Source organism: Chaetodon trifascialis, chromosome 3 (genome assembly GCF_039877785.1).
Source record: "Chaetodon trifascialis isolate fChaTrf1 chromosome 3, fChaTrf1.hap1, whole genome shotgun sequence".
Classification (NCBI taxonomy): Eukaryota; Metazoa; Chordata; class Actinopteri; order Chaetodontiformes; family Chaetodontidae; genus Chaetodon; species Chaetodon trifascialis.
Genome location: NC_092058.1, coordinates 8,978,142 through 8,991,648, shown reverse-complemented (window position 1 = coordinate 8,991,648; position 13,507 = coordinate 8,978,142). Strand labels below are relative to the sequence as shown.

The following is a 13,507-nucleotide window of genomic DNA, read 5'->3' as shown; positions in this document are numbered from 1 at the left end:
CCTCTCCAACAGTCATTACAATTCCTCTGATACAGTTCCTCTCTTTTTGATATGATTCCCCTCTCTCGCTCGCTCTATTTATTTATTTATTTATTTCATTGGCTGGCAGGCTTCATTAATCTAATGCAGTTTGCTCGCAGTCATTCACTCTGCTTCAGCAGTCCTATAGTGTAAAACCGTCGGGGTCTTTTCAGTCGGCCAAACTGTCACTCACCGTGATCCCACAAAAGAAGAATCTACAATTTCCCCCTACTTAACATGAATAGCAAAACCCTCCAAGTGTTTCTTCTCCCAGCTTGCCTCCATCCTCCTCTTTTTGCTGACTCTGGCCTTTCCTTTCTTTTTCTTTTTTCTACCTCTCACCATTTTTGTTTGCTCTCTCTCAGTCCATTAATGAACAGGGAATCGAGGTCACAGTCTTAACATGATGCCCTTTCTTCTTCATGGCTGTTAAACAGCAAACAGCACCTCTAACTTGTCCTGAAATCTCTTACGCCACATTCACTTCGGTCCACACTTGCATAATTAAGCTTTTGCGGAAGTTTAACCAATGGGAAGTAATGTCGCCACAAGGAGGTTTATAATGGCTGAGTGGAGCTTTAGAAAATGCAGAAAATAGCAGACCTCTGAGCATAAAAGAGTCATTACCCATTGATGCAGCTCCGCCAGGAGGTCTAGCCCTCATGATTAGGTCAATAAGTACACAAGCACCTATCATTGATTGACATTTTACCCAGCTCTAATGGTTTTTATGTTCTGTTTGACTTTGTCAGATGTCCTTGATGTGAAAATAAGCAGGAGAACCTTTCCAGTCTCCAGATTATATTTTTGCCAGAGCTGTCTGGTTTCTTCAGTGTGCTGTACTTTATGTGTGTGAATACTGTGCGTGTGGAACATCGCCTTGGGTTATTGGTAACCAAATCCAGTGCGCGACACACGTGGCTGCCTCTTGCACTCAGTACAAATTGTAAAATGCAGGTCCTTAAATCATAACAGTGGCCTTTAATTTATTGCTGTGTGAGCACTCAGTGATGCACTGTTCGACTGGATGAGATGGAAGCACGCAGGGGCTGGTTTACAGCCTCCTACTTCATTTAATGCATGAAATTTTTGCCCTTCTTTTTAAAGGTAGCTGAAATGTAAATAAATGCTGCTAATGTTTTCAACTGGACTCAAAAGTATGCACAAGATTCAAAGGTTTACATCTCACATGTATGTAAGGTGGCGCTCTTGAGGCTCGGCTAGAAAGGCTAGTGCACAATAATTAGAATAAGAATAAAAATAAGAACAAGTAATGATTCATCTGAAGGCAAGGGGCAAGATTTCAGTATCAGAAGTGTTCTGGTTGCCATTTGTAGTCCGAGTGGTCACATTTGAGCGGGGTTTGGTTGTTTGTAGATAAACAGTCTGTGTGGAGGGTAAAAGAGGCAGAATGCATCGGCCAAAATGCACTCTCACAACCCACTGGCTATCGTCTGCTGATGATGTAGCTTTTTATTAGCTTTTCTTTATGTGTCTGCGTTCATATGCAGATTTCTGTTTATAGAGATTAGCCGAAATGTTGTGTTGTTGTCATTTTGAAAGTCAAGTTGCGGAGTGTCAACAGTGACTGGTGCATGGAACAAGAAGTCTTGGCCCAAACATCCGTTGTCTGTTATCCAGATATCTGCTGCCGACACCAGAAGCCAAGAAACACTGGCCGTTGCCCTCAGAGGCTAAATCATCAGCAGACAGTAGCTGATGGGTTCTGAAAAAGCTCTGTGTTCGACTTGTGGTTATAGTAGAAGCCTATAAGTCTACATTAAGTGCGTGTTTTATAGCGCAGGTTGCACAGGAGAGATAGAAAATGTACATTTGTTAATCAAAACAGAACACACCGCACTTCTTCCTGCAGCAAAGCTGTTTAGAGTGTAACTTACAACATCACAGCTGTACTACACAGCTGATACCATTCAGCTCCTGCATGAGGAGTGGGCAGTACAATGAAAGCACAGAGGGAGGATAGGAGGAGGAGAAGCGTGGGAGAGAAGCTCCCACAATAAGCACCACTACGCACATGTATTCACCATGGAGTAAGAACAAGATTCATTTTCCGTGCCAAATTCAATAAATGTGCAATGGCTTCTCATATAGACCGAGCAAGTAGTTTATCACCATATTGACAGAAAGTACAAGGTCAAATGACTGCATTAACGGGCCACGGGAGAGGATGTTCGACAGACGGCATGCTGAAAGTGGTTCTGCGCTGTTGCTTCTCTCTCTCCCAGCTGACGTATCTGCCTCCACCGTGGGGGGACTGCAAGGCCACGCCGATGGACTCAGACTTCTTCAGCACTTACAGCATCACGGCCTGCCGGATCGACTGTGAGACGCGATACCTGGTGGAGAACTGCAACTGCAGGATGGTCCACATGCCTGGTAGGAAGCAGAAGGGGCATCTCATGGCTGGACACAGATGCTGTAGATCTTTTTACTTAAAAAGATGTAGACGTTACAGCGCCCGATGTTGTGGTTGCGAATGCTTTCATTTGAAATGTTGGTGACAAAACCATTCCTGAAGGAACAACTGCTTTTTGCCAGTGACTGCAGAAAATCAGATACTTTCACACTCCAGTGAATCGGAAAACACAACTATCTTCACTCTGTGTTTGTGCAGTGATTACAGCTGGCATTCGCTGTCTACTTCCTGCGTTTAATCACTGCGTGGCATCTCAGACGGCAAATTGAAAGGGAGTTTGGCACAGAGGAAACATTTGTATTTGGCCTCCGTTAACCTCCGCTCACCTGTCCAATAATTGTTAATGTCTCTCTCATCAATCAGGGTCACTTTCAGCTCTGTGTTTGCATATTAAGAGCCAAGCCAATCTGTCTGTGTTATAATCAGGATTAGCCGCTATCTTGCAGTGATTGTGCAGTTGATTAATGCGAGTCTACAAAGAACTCCCCAGTGAAAATCCTCTGCCCTGTGGATTGCTCTCCGCTGCTATTCATCTCTCCTATCTCGATGTCATTAGAGCCATTTTTTAAAAGAGCATCAACCAAAATGCAGTGAATTATTGCAGCTGGGAAATAATTTCCTTCACAAAACTTCACAAGACTGAAAGCGAGCGACAGCACAACGGTTAATGAAAACAGTCACGAGATGAGATCAAATTTGCAACAAATATCCAGTCGTGATAAGGACGGCAATGACTGTCGAAGACAGAATTAATTATGAGCCCAGATCTCGTCATCCTTTGAGCTTTTTTGAAACCGCCTCCCTGTTTTTTGTTCAGACTGAGAACACTGTGTTTCTTCTGCCTGTCCTTAGGAGATGCCCCATACTGCACCCCGGAGCAGTACAAGGAGTGTGCAGATCCTGCCTTGGGTAAGGAGATAACCCAGCATGCTGCGCGTGTGTGTGCATGCGTGTGTATGCACTGTTCAATGTGTATATCCCACTGTTCAGAGCCTGATCCAAGCTGATAACAGATAATAGTGTTCCTTCAGCCTGATGGTAGCCATTCTCACACAGTAAACCTCGGGCCTGGCGCTCTGCTTGTCACACTCCTGTCTCTCCATCAGCTGATACCTCTCAGGCCTTTCATGTCTGCAGGCTTGTTTTTTATTGACTTGCAATCTCTCGCTCTTTCGTGACACAGACTCACGTGTTGGCCTCCGGCTGCTGCCGCCTCTCTCACTCCGTCGCCGTATGTCTTATATCTTTTGTGTCTCCTACTGTATAAGGGTCTCTGGGGTGTCTCCTCGCGGCTTCTGTTCCCAAGTTTCCTTTCTATGCCTTTCACTTTGCTGGCATGTTGTTTGTCATTCCGGGGTGACGATGCATCTATCTCTCCCCGTGCCTCCTCTCTCTAAATCTCTCTATCTTCCCTCTCTCTCTGTTTCCATCCACTTTATTTCTCAGACTTTCTTGTCGAGAGAGACAATGACTACTGTGTGTGCGAGACGCCATGCAACTTGACACGCTACGGTAAAGAGATGTCCTTTGTCAAGATACCCAGCAAAGCATCAGCCAAGTACCTTGCCAAGAAATTCAACAAAACGGAGCAGTACATAGCGTAAGTCACATTCTTATGTCTTATTTATCCAAGGATGAACATGGATTTTTCAGCACTGCTTCACTTTTTATTCAGCTTTACACTCCTCATTGTAGCCTGTCTTGCACTGCCGGCTGCTAAGCTGCAACACATAAAGCAGTCGGAAATTATGCTTGTCAATGTCATTCAACTGTCATCTAAGTGCATTGCAGGACCTGTGATTAAAGAACGCCTCCAGACATGTTTTAAGAACAAATCCTCTGCTTTGAATAATAACTTGTGCCTTGTTAAATATTCCTAAAAGCATATCTAGTCCTTCTCCCTCAATTAAAAATCCAGAATCTATGAATATCCAAATATTTTAAGATTCATGCAAAGACAAGTCCATTGTCGTGTACGTGACCTGGAGGTTTCGAGTTCTTCGCATGTCATCATGGCAACTGGCTTCCAAACTAGTCGTGATGTGAGAAAATCTTCAAGTGTTGAACTCTAAACAGTAACCACTTTACGTGTTCACCTTCTCTGGGTCTATTTTTAGAAATTTTGTCGTACAAATTGGTGATTCCAAGCAAAATCGAGGACTTACAAGGAGTTTTATTTCATCCCTTCCAAAAAAGCTGTTTTTCATTGAGTATATGTCAGAAAGGATTAACAAATGATCACATTCTGCTTGATTAGTCTCACAATTTTTTTATATATATATCATAATTTGAAACATCATTGTCATCACTTCACGTTTGATTTTGAATACATTTGCCATATTGTGATCAGTAGCGCAAAAAAATATTCTAATTACAGTAACATTGTGATTTGGACCTCAGCCATATGCCGCAGGCTTTCTGCCAGTTTTCATTGTCTTTTGCTTTTGTTAATGATTTCCTACATGTCTCACCAACTCCTGGAGAAAGGAAACCATTTGCTCCTTCCAGCTTTTTGCTGTTAATTGAAATTAGCAAAATAATTAGTAAATGCAGGCTTCTCCCAACACTTGAACGCAAAATGCAACATGATGTGGCTCCATCGTATGTGCTCGTGCTGCAAGTCTCAAACGTACAAGATTAAAACCTGATAATTGTCAGTGTTTTAAGTGGATCAAACCACTCGCGCACACACAGTAAACACCATTAAAGCTGAAATCTCTTCACCTGGATTTTCTAATTGAGGATAGAAAAGAATAAGGAGCTTCCAGTCAGAGCGTAACTTGATTAATCAACCAATAGTAAGTGTTTCTTTTGCCAAAACTTCTGGATAGCTCAAAAGTAGTTCAAGGGAAAAAAGGAGAGGGTGCAATAATAGTTGAATCTTTTATCTATCATTCCCGCCAGAGCTGCTGAGGACAAGATAATTACACCATATGTAGTCAGAGTGCTGCAAAAACCTTTCACTTCTCACTTCAGAAATGCTTTTTTAATTCCCTATAGATAGACTTCAGCCCATCCAGTTCATTTTTTTGACTGGCCACACTTCTAAGCAGTCTGAATATTAGCTGGGAGTCTTCTGCTATCTGGGCTGCACAGGGTTTACTGCTGTGAAACTCAAGTCTGTGACAGCGGTCTGTCTCTCTGCTGGAAACCACACACACAGACAGGGAGCGAGTCGCAGCTTCACCAGCTGTTCGACAGCAGCTCTGATCGGACGTATTGCGGGTCACACACTAAGCAATGAAAATATCTAACAGCAAGGAAGCATAATTTCAGCTGCGGGCTGACACCTCACACAGGTGGGCCTACAAATCAGGGGAAAACGCCCAGGAATGTCAGTAATGAGAAGATAAAAACCACCTAGATCAGTGATTCCCAACCAGGGATGCTCGTACCCCAGAGGGGTAACTGCTTCTGCAGCTGGGTACGTGTAGAGAAGCTCAAATGAAAAAAAATAACTACAGTTCAATTTAAAAATATATCCACACATTGAGTTGGCTTTAACACCGTGTGCTATATGCATAAATACCTGTCACCAAGCAAGCAGAGGCTTCTTACAGTTAGTTTAAAGTATGGGATGAATGGTTGATATAGATGGATAAACAGTTCAGATATCTAAAAGTAATGGATAAATAATTGAAATAGTTATCAAATGTCTGCTGAGAAATAGGTCTGTGGGGGCTTGAGCTCATCTGACAGGACGGTGGTTGTAGACCTGACAAAAAAGGTTTGGAGCCACAAACCGAGATTACCTCACCAGGCGAGGAATTAAGTGCGTGATGATTGTTCTTCGTGGTGTTTAAAAGGCCTGTTTTATGTACTTTTAATACAGTTAGTGCAATCAAACTGCAGGAGTCGGAAGATTGTTTCCCGCACTTAGCGTAAAACGAGCAGATGTTGCGTGTTCATTTTTCTCCATCTCTACAATATCAGATGCAATTTACATTCATCCGTTTCAGCTCTGCCCTCGGCTTTACCAGAGTTCCTTTTAAGACTGACAGATCGTCACTTGTCTTGCCTTAAATTTAAGTAATGAAACAGTGCGTCGCGTCCAAGAAAAGAAACTACAAAGCCGAATTATGGTTTTGATCTCAGCTCCAGTGGGGTCTGAAGTCTGAAGGGAGGATATTCAGGAATGAAAATAATAGCCCGCCATGCCCTGGGCCTTTAAACTAATCCCCATTCTTTTTCTTTCGACTCTAGTCATGAGTTTTAGACATTAACACAGTATGAAATCAAACAGCTGTCATCATTTCCCTTGTTTTCCTCAATGACCAGAGCCACCTAAGGGAAATTAGTAAGTGACGGTAGGTTATTTACTCAGCTTGACACATCTGCTCTGTTATCTGCAGGAAGTGGCAGGCTCGCCAGTCATCTTCAGTGCCTGAGGACGCTCTGATAAAAAAATAAATAAAATATAAACTGAGACATTGGAATATGTGACTTAAGACTGCGCGCTTCTCTTTCTGTTTACAGTGATAACATTCTGGTTCTGGATATCTACTTTGAAGCGCTGAACTACGAAACCATTGAACAAAAGAAAGCCTACGAGCTGGCAGGCCTTCTGGGTAAGGAAATGGCTGTCAAGCGTTTTCTTGGGAATAGATAATACGCAGTATGAAACATGACAGATGCTTTTTATGTGAAGTGACAGTAACGCAACTGCTTGCATTTTTATAATAGGTGTTCTGGTCCCAGAAGACACAAAACTGTCTCTTTAATCTATCTTGGCTTTTCAACTGCAGAACTGCGAACATCTATGTTATCCGTTTCATTTGTCACCTTTCAGACCTTAATAAAGATAAAAAAAAGTATGTTTGAAACCTGATCTCTGTTCATGTGAACTCATAGAGATGGTTTTGTGCTCTCTTACTTGTCTTTCAAGGTGATATTGGAGGTCAGATGGGTCTCTTCATTGGAGCCAGCATCCTCACTATTCTCGAACTCTTTGACTATCTATATGAGGTAAAATATGTCCCATCATCATCATCATCATCATCATCATCATCATCATCATCATCATCATCATCATCATCAGGAGTCTCTCACTTACAACCCTGATTCCAGAAAAGCTGTTTAAACAAAACACAATGCAGTCATTGTGTGTTTACTGGTTTTGCCCAATCATGTTTACCTGTGGATTGTTTTAGCAGTCTTTTGTTGCTCCTGTCCCATCTTGTTAGAAACATGTTGCTGCATCAAATTCAGAATCAGCAGATAGTTACAAAAATCTATGAAGCTGATGAGAGAAAACAGTAAAATATATTGGGCTGTATTTTCGACTCCGCCGAACAGGCGCGGCGCAAAGTCAGGTCCGCTTCACCGATGGGGAGTGGCGGCGCAGACTTTGGTATTTTCGTGCACTGCATCGCCGGTGCATCTCCACCCCCTTCTCATCTCAGTCCCACCCAGCGGCGCAACTCGGAAGGAGGGAGGGGAGAGGGCGTGGAGTGTGTTTGACACAGCCGAGTCAAATCTTCACCAGTCAGCTCCCCGCCTCACCTTTAAATACGCTGCTGGCGAGGCGCATGGAAAGTTTCGAGGATGACTGAGCAGGAAAGTGTCCGACACCCAAACTTCTCCCAGGAGGAGAGGAGGAGGGGGTCCTTAGATGGTAAATCCTCGGCCTCCTCTTCCTCCTCCTCCTCCTCCTCATCCTATGCCGACACCTCCCCCTACTGCGCCGCAACGCCCATCCTGGCACACCTCTGTACGCCTCGGTTTACCAAAATACCAAATGTGCCGTGCGCCTGCCTGCGCTGCACGGAAATACCACTGCGCAGGGTGCACAGCCTACGCCACGCCGGCGGCGGAGTCGAAAATAGCGCCCATTGTCTTTATACTGTTTTCAGTTGAGTTTAAGTCAAAAAGGATCAGTAAATGATCACATTCTGTTGTATTACACTGTTTTACACAGCGTCCCAACTTTTTCGGGGTCGTAGATAAAACATCTAGTACAATGTATTGTTTATGCAAATGTGTACTGCTCCTGTATTATGGAATCACTTGATCACGAAATGGAGTTTTTCACACAAGGCACTCAGCCACACAAGGACATGTTTCAGCGAGCGTGACGAACGCTCTGTCCCTCACAACCCTGCAGCCCATCTCTGTGAGACACACACACATCTCAGCCGCGGCGACGCCGAATACATTAACATTTCGGATGTATTATATTTTAGATTAGTCAGGATGTCTCTGTCCGTTCTCATTAGAGTAACTATGTGTCGCATGCTTCTTCCATTCCTTCCCCTCTACCAGCAATGCTCTGTGACTTTTTGTGGGTCCTTCATTATAGATGTGAGTGTGAGAGACGGGTTGAGCGAAAAGCAGCACCTGCAGGATCGATGGGGGAACCATATTTATAGATACAAAAAAATCAATGTCATTTGAAGTTTTGTTTGCCAAACAAAAGTCCAGAGCGTGCAGGCTTGAACCTTGTTTTCTGAATGTTATGTTCTGATCCCAAAACGTCACTAATTTGTGTCCTCGCCTATTTCCAGGTGATCAAGTACAAAATGTGCCGATGCGTGAAGAAGAAACACAAAGGCCGCAACAACAATGACCGGGGAGCTGTGCTGAGCCTGGATGATGTGAAACGCCATGTCAGTAGGCTACTGCTAAGTACTTTCATTGTGTCAGACTGCATTGCTTTGACAGGGGACACAGTCTCCTCTTTCTCTTCACTGTCTCAACTGCAGCACAGTGGAGGAGGATGAAATGGTGCTTGTGAGGAAGAGTGAACAATAGAGTGAAGAGATGAAGATGGAGGGAGCCGGGGAGGGGAAGACTTGAGAAGGGGATCGACGAAAGTGATTGGGATGAGAGGGAGAGAAAATTGAGTGAGAGGGAAGCAGGAGAGCGGGAAGTGGCTTGAATTTAATCAAAGCTGGTGGACAGCACCGGCAGGGACAGGCCAGAATAAGAGCTTTGGAAGGTGTGACAGCTCACTTATTTCCAAGTGTAAATGAAGCCAGTTCACTTTAATTGTAAGTGTGTGCCCAGGCAGAGAAAAGGGGAAAGACATGCTCCTCCTCTGATCTGCTCTCCTCAGCTGCTCTGCTCAGTCTTTCCATGACCTTCATCTCTGAGTTTATTATGAAAGTATTTCCTCTCTTCTTTTGGCCCGGCGTGTTGCTCGTCATGTTTTTCTGAGGTTTTCTCAAATGTCTTTTATTTTCTCTTTTATTCTGGCTGCGATGACTCTCCCTCTCAATGTTTACCTTCTCTCTACCTCAGTACTTCCTCTCCTGCTGATCATTTCCCTCCACTGTCTTTATCCCCCCCTGCTTTACCTTCCCTGCCTTTATGCTTCATTGCCTCATTTATGTCCCTCTCAGACTCCTTGTGAGAACCTGCGTACACCATCAACATATCCTGGCAACATGCTACCTCATCACCCGGGCCAGGCCAACTTTGAAGACTTCACTTGCTGAGCAGACCCGGGTGAGGCATCAAAGTGCGTGTTATGCAACCAAAGCCAACCATACACCAAGAACTATCCAACGCGGGGAGTGTGAGGAACTGATACGAAGTCTAACGGAGGCACTTTTTACATCGAAACGGAGTAAAGCAGACAAATCAAATACAACAAATGCGGTGAAAGAACTTCCACCCGAGGCAAAGCGGAGCGGAAACCCCAAATATAAAAATATCTGATAATTTTCTGGAGAACATTTCATGCAGCACTCTAAACTCTTCTATCTCTGTGTTTTCCTCTGGAATACTGCCGCAACGGATGCTCATGGAGAAACCTTGCCAACACGGACCTCTCTTTCAAAAGACAAAAAAAAAGATTAAAAAAAATAGTGAAAATAAACAAGGGAAAATGTACAGTTATCTCACCATAGACAGCCAGTCAGAAAAGAGCCCCCATGCCTTTATATAACACAGCAACACACGATGGTTTCACACAACGCTGGCCTGCCAGCGGGACAGACCTTCATCCTGCTTACTCCACTGTACATGTAGCAACATCTGTAACTGTTGCAGCGCTCCATAACACAGCAGTTGGACTCTGTGTCGTTTGTATGAGAATGTATCTGTGTCGTCGGCCGTGCAGGGAGCATCTTCGAGGGGTCGCGGTGGCAGCGGCGGAGGTGCATCGTCCACCTTTTGAAATGTACTGGTGATGATTTCAGGTCTCATCATGTAAATGCATGCTTGTATTCGTCCAGTGCATGTTTTTCATTTCATTTCTGATTTAGATTTTTTTATATATATATATATATATACATATATATATGAATATTATAATTACCAAGTTTGCCTCAATGATATACAGGAAAAGGAAGATGATACATCCCATGTGTTTCTGTTTATGTGTGTAGCTATGCAGCTTGTGTGCGTGCGTGCATGTGTGTGTGTGTGGGCTCACATGGGCGCCAACATCAGTGCCCAAGCAGGCGTGGCGTGCGCTTGTTGATCGTGCAAGTGGAAGAGCTGCACCTAATTTCATTTGTCATCCATTAGTTTTTCATTTTCACACGTGCCCGAAGAGTCGAGCAGTTTTCACTCAACTTCATTTACTCTTATCTCGACTGCGGGATGAGGTGAGGTGAATTTCTCGTTTTTTCTAGGAGAATTGATTTCTGAAATCCTTGGAGTTTTGTGGGGCTGTTAATTCTTTCTGTATCTGTGTTCTAGTTGCAAAAGTCTTATCAAAGCACAATACCGCCAGTATGTAGAGGTGATGTAAAAGACAACGTACTACAGTATTCTTCTTGATATATTGTCATATTATTAATATCGTGTTGATCCGACTGTTTTTCAGTTGTTTTGTTTTTTTTCCTTTCATATAAAACAAACTCGATATTGCCTGATAATCCTCTCTCCATCTTCCAGGTGATAGGCTGGTCTATTTAGTTATCAAAGCATAAATAAAATGTAAATATCATTTTGGAAATTGTTATTCTTCTGAGGTTTTATTCTTATCGGTGAATTTCCTCTCTGAAGCCTTTATTTGTCTGTTTGGTTGGGTAGGTAAACAGAGGCAAAGCAATGTATTTTCCAACTCCAGACACTGTGCAAATGTTCATTTTCAATCACGGTAGCTCTCAGAATATCTGATCAAGCATTCTGCGCTTCGTCCTAATCAACGTGTTATCATGTTATGTTTCGCCTCATGCGATGTTTTGCTGGAATGAGATCAGCGTTAAGGGCAGGGTTTGGGGGCAGGAGTCGGGTATTAAAATAGATATTACTTATCTACTTCGACCATTCATTTGTGCTGCAGTTTAACAGCTGGAAGACACGGCATTGGCGTCTTGAAATGTAATTACAGTTTCAGCTGCTGTTTGACAAAAGGATGGATGAGAAATATCCTGCACAGCCAACACAAGTTTTATCAAGATTGTCCGTCAACCAGCAGCCGCACATTAACGACGTCTTCTCTCGTATTCTACTGTACATCTGGTGCTGCCAACTGCCACACTTATATGAGAAAAGCGGTGATGCATGACCGTGAATATTGGAGCCCAGTTATACGCCCTTAAACACGGTCTGCCTTGAAATCATCTGCTCAGGCGGCTGCACATCAGTCCACTGCGAGCAGACAGTCAGGGTTATTCTAGGACGGGAAGTTTACTTTGGCCTTATCATTTTTTCATGATTTCTTTCAGAGGGAAACCAAACATCAACATTGTTCATCAAATGCGAGCATTCATTTTTTATTTTTCAGAGGAGAACCCTCAGCTGGTACATTAATATACAAGTGTGAAAGCTCCAGGGAACTGGCTCCAACATCTGATGAAGATTTCTCTTGTTTTCAGTGACACATGATTTTGCCCCTTGATGGTTTGATTATTTTCTGTTGTACCTGCCAAGAAGAGAAATTAATCAAGAAATAAAAGATGATGCTGTTCATTTCCTGTTTGCATTTGTGTCTTTGTCTGAGCGACAGTCTGCGCCTCAGAAGATTGCAGGGGAGGGTCAGAATACAGGAGAGCTGCCCGCCAGTGACAGAAACCCTACAGAAGATGCTTTCTGCATCCTGAAAAGGCTCCAGGGGAAAGCAGGTGGGGGTGTGTGGGAGCTGGCAATACCAGCGGGGAGTTCAGATAACCTGAAAAGCTTTCCAAAAATTGTGGATGAGTCAGGATTTCTCACAGTCTAACGGCCTTAATTGTTCAGTTTCACACGTTGTTAGCAGATCCAGAAATCTTTCTCGCCTGGACGAGGTTAAATCATTAAATGCCCTCATTCAGCTCCCTGATAAAAAGATCAGAGATGACTTCTCCCTCCTTGCTTTCACCTTGTTGGTTGACACCCAGCCAATCTGTGGATAAAATAAGAGAGAGATGCTCTTGTAATGGAATCTATCCCAAACTGCCTGCCCTTCTTAAATGGCTCCGACACCCTCAGATAATCTCCCCAGGCAGCTGGATGTGATTTAAGCGGCACTGGTTTCACGCAGGGAAATTTTAAGGCTTGTTGTTATATTTTAATGAGACTTGTTGTGCATGTTTTCACCCACATCTGTCGGTTTAATCACGCCTTCTGCTGCCACTGAGCGTGCACTCACGATCAAGATCTTTTTATATCAGAGGTAATTTCCTGCTAATCCTATTATCACCTCTTATCATCTGCACCAACACAGAGATTACGCTCTTGTTTAACTTTCTCTTAATGTGACACACGGTGTTTTGTCATTTACACACATCCCCACACACACACACTACAAATCACTGATACAAGTTTCATGACCCAGTGTTAAAGGAGTGTTTTGACGTCATGTTAGAAGGATTTTTTTTAATATATCTGAATTGTTGATCCAGTGTCGGCCAAAACAAACTGATGATTTACCTTAAAGCTGTTGCTTTAATGTACATTTTAATGTTAGTTGCTATTTTCCACCACTGCACCATTACAATAGCAATATATATACATACAAAAGATAACACTGCACTTAACACTGGGTCAAAACAAAGCTTTGCCTTGGGCGGTTTTCTACCCGTGGAAACTGGGCAGAGTTAACCCATATATTAACCCAGTTTTGATCCAGTGATTTCCAGTGTGCCTTCCTTTATACTGCTGGATCCATACTGTACA

The 13,507-nt window shown here is 43.3% G+C and overlaps 1 protein-coding gene across 3 annotated transcripts in view; it reads left to right on the top strand.

Moving 5' to 3' along the window:
• Nucleotides 1-12,324, top strand: part of asic1b (acid-sensing (proton-gated) ion channel 1b) — a 148,105-nt gene extending 135,781 nt beyond the window's left edge. For all 3 annotated transcript variants that reach the window (XM_070958617.1, XM_070958615.1, XM_070958616.1), the window contains 7 exons: nucleotides 2,268-2,418; nucleotides 3,311-3,367; nucleotides 3,905-4,058; nucleotides 6,935-7,026; nucleotides 7,344-7,423; nucleotides 8,962-9,063; nucleotides 9,799-12,324. In XM_070958617.1, coding sequence (XP_070814718.1) covers nucleotides 2,268-2,418; nucleotides 3,311-3,367; nucleotides 3,905-4,058; nucleotides 6,935-7,026; nucleotides 7,344-7,423; nucleotides 8,962-9,063; nucleotides 9,799-9,894 — 732 coding nt within the window. In that variant the 3' untranslated portion in view covers nucleotides 9,895-12,324. The remainder of the gene's footprint in view (nucleotides 1-2,267; nucleotides 2,419-3,310; nucleotides 3,368-3,904; nucleotides 4,059-6,934; nucleotides 7,027-7,343; nucleotides 7,424-8,961; nucleotides 9,064-9,798) is intronic.
• Nucleotides 12,325-13,507: the final 1,183 nt, after the last annotated feature.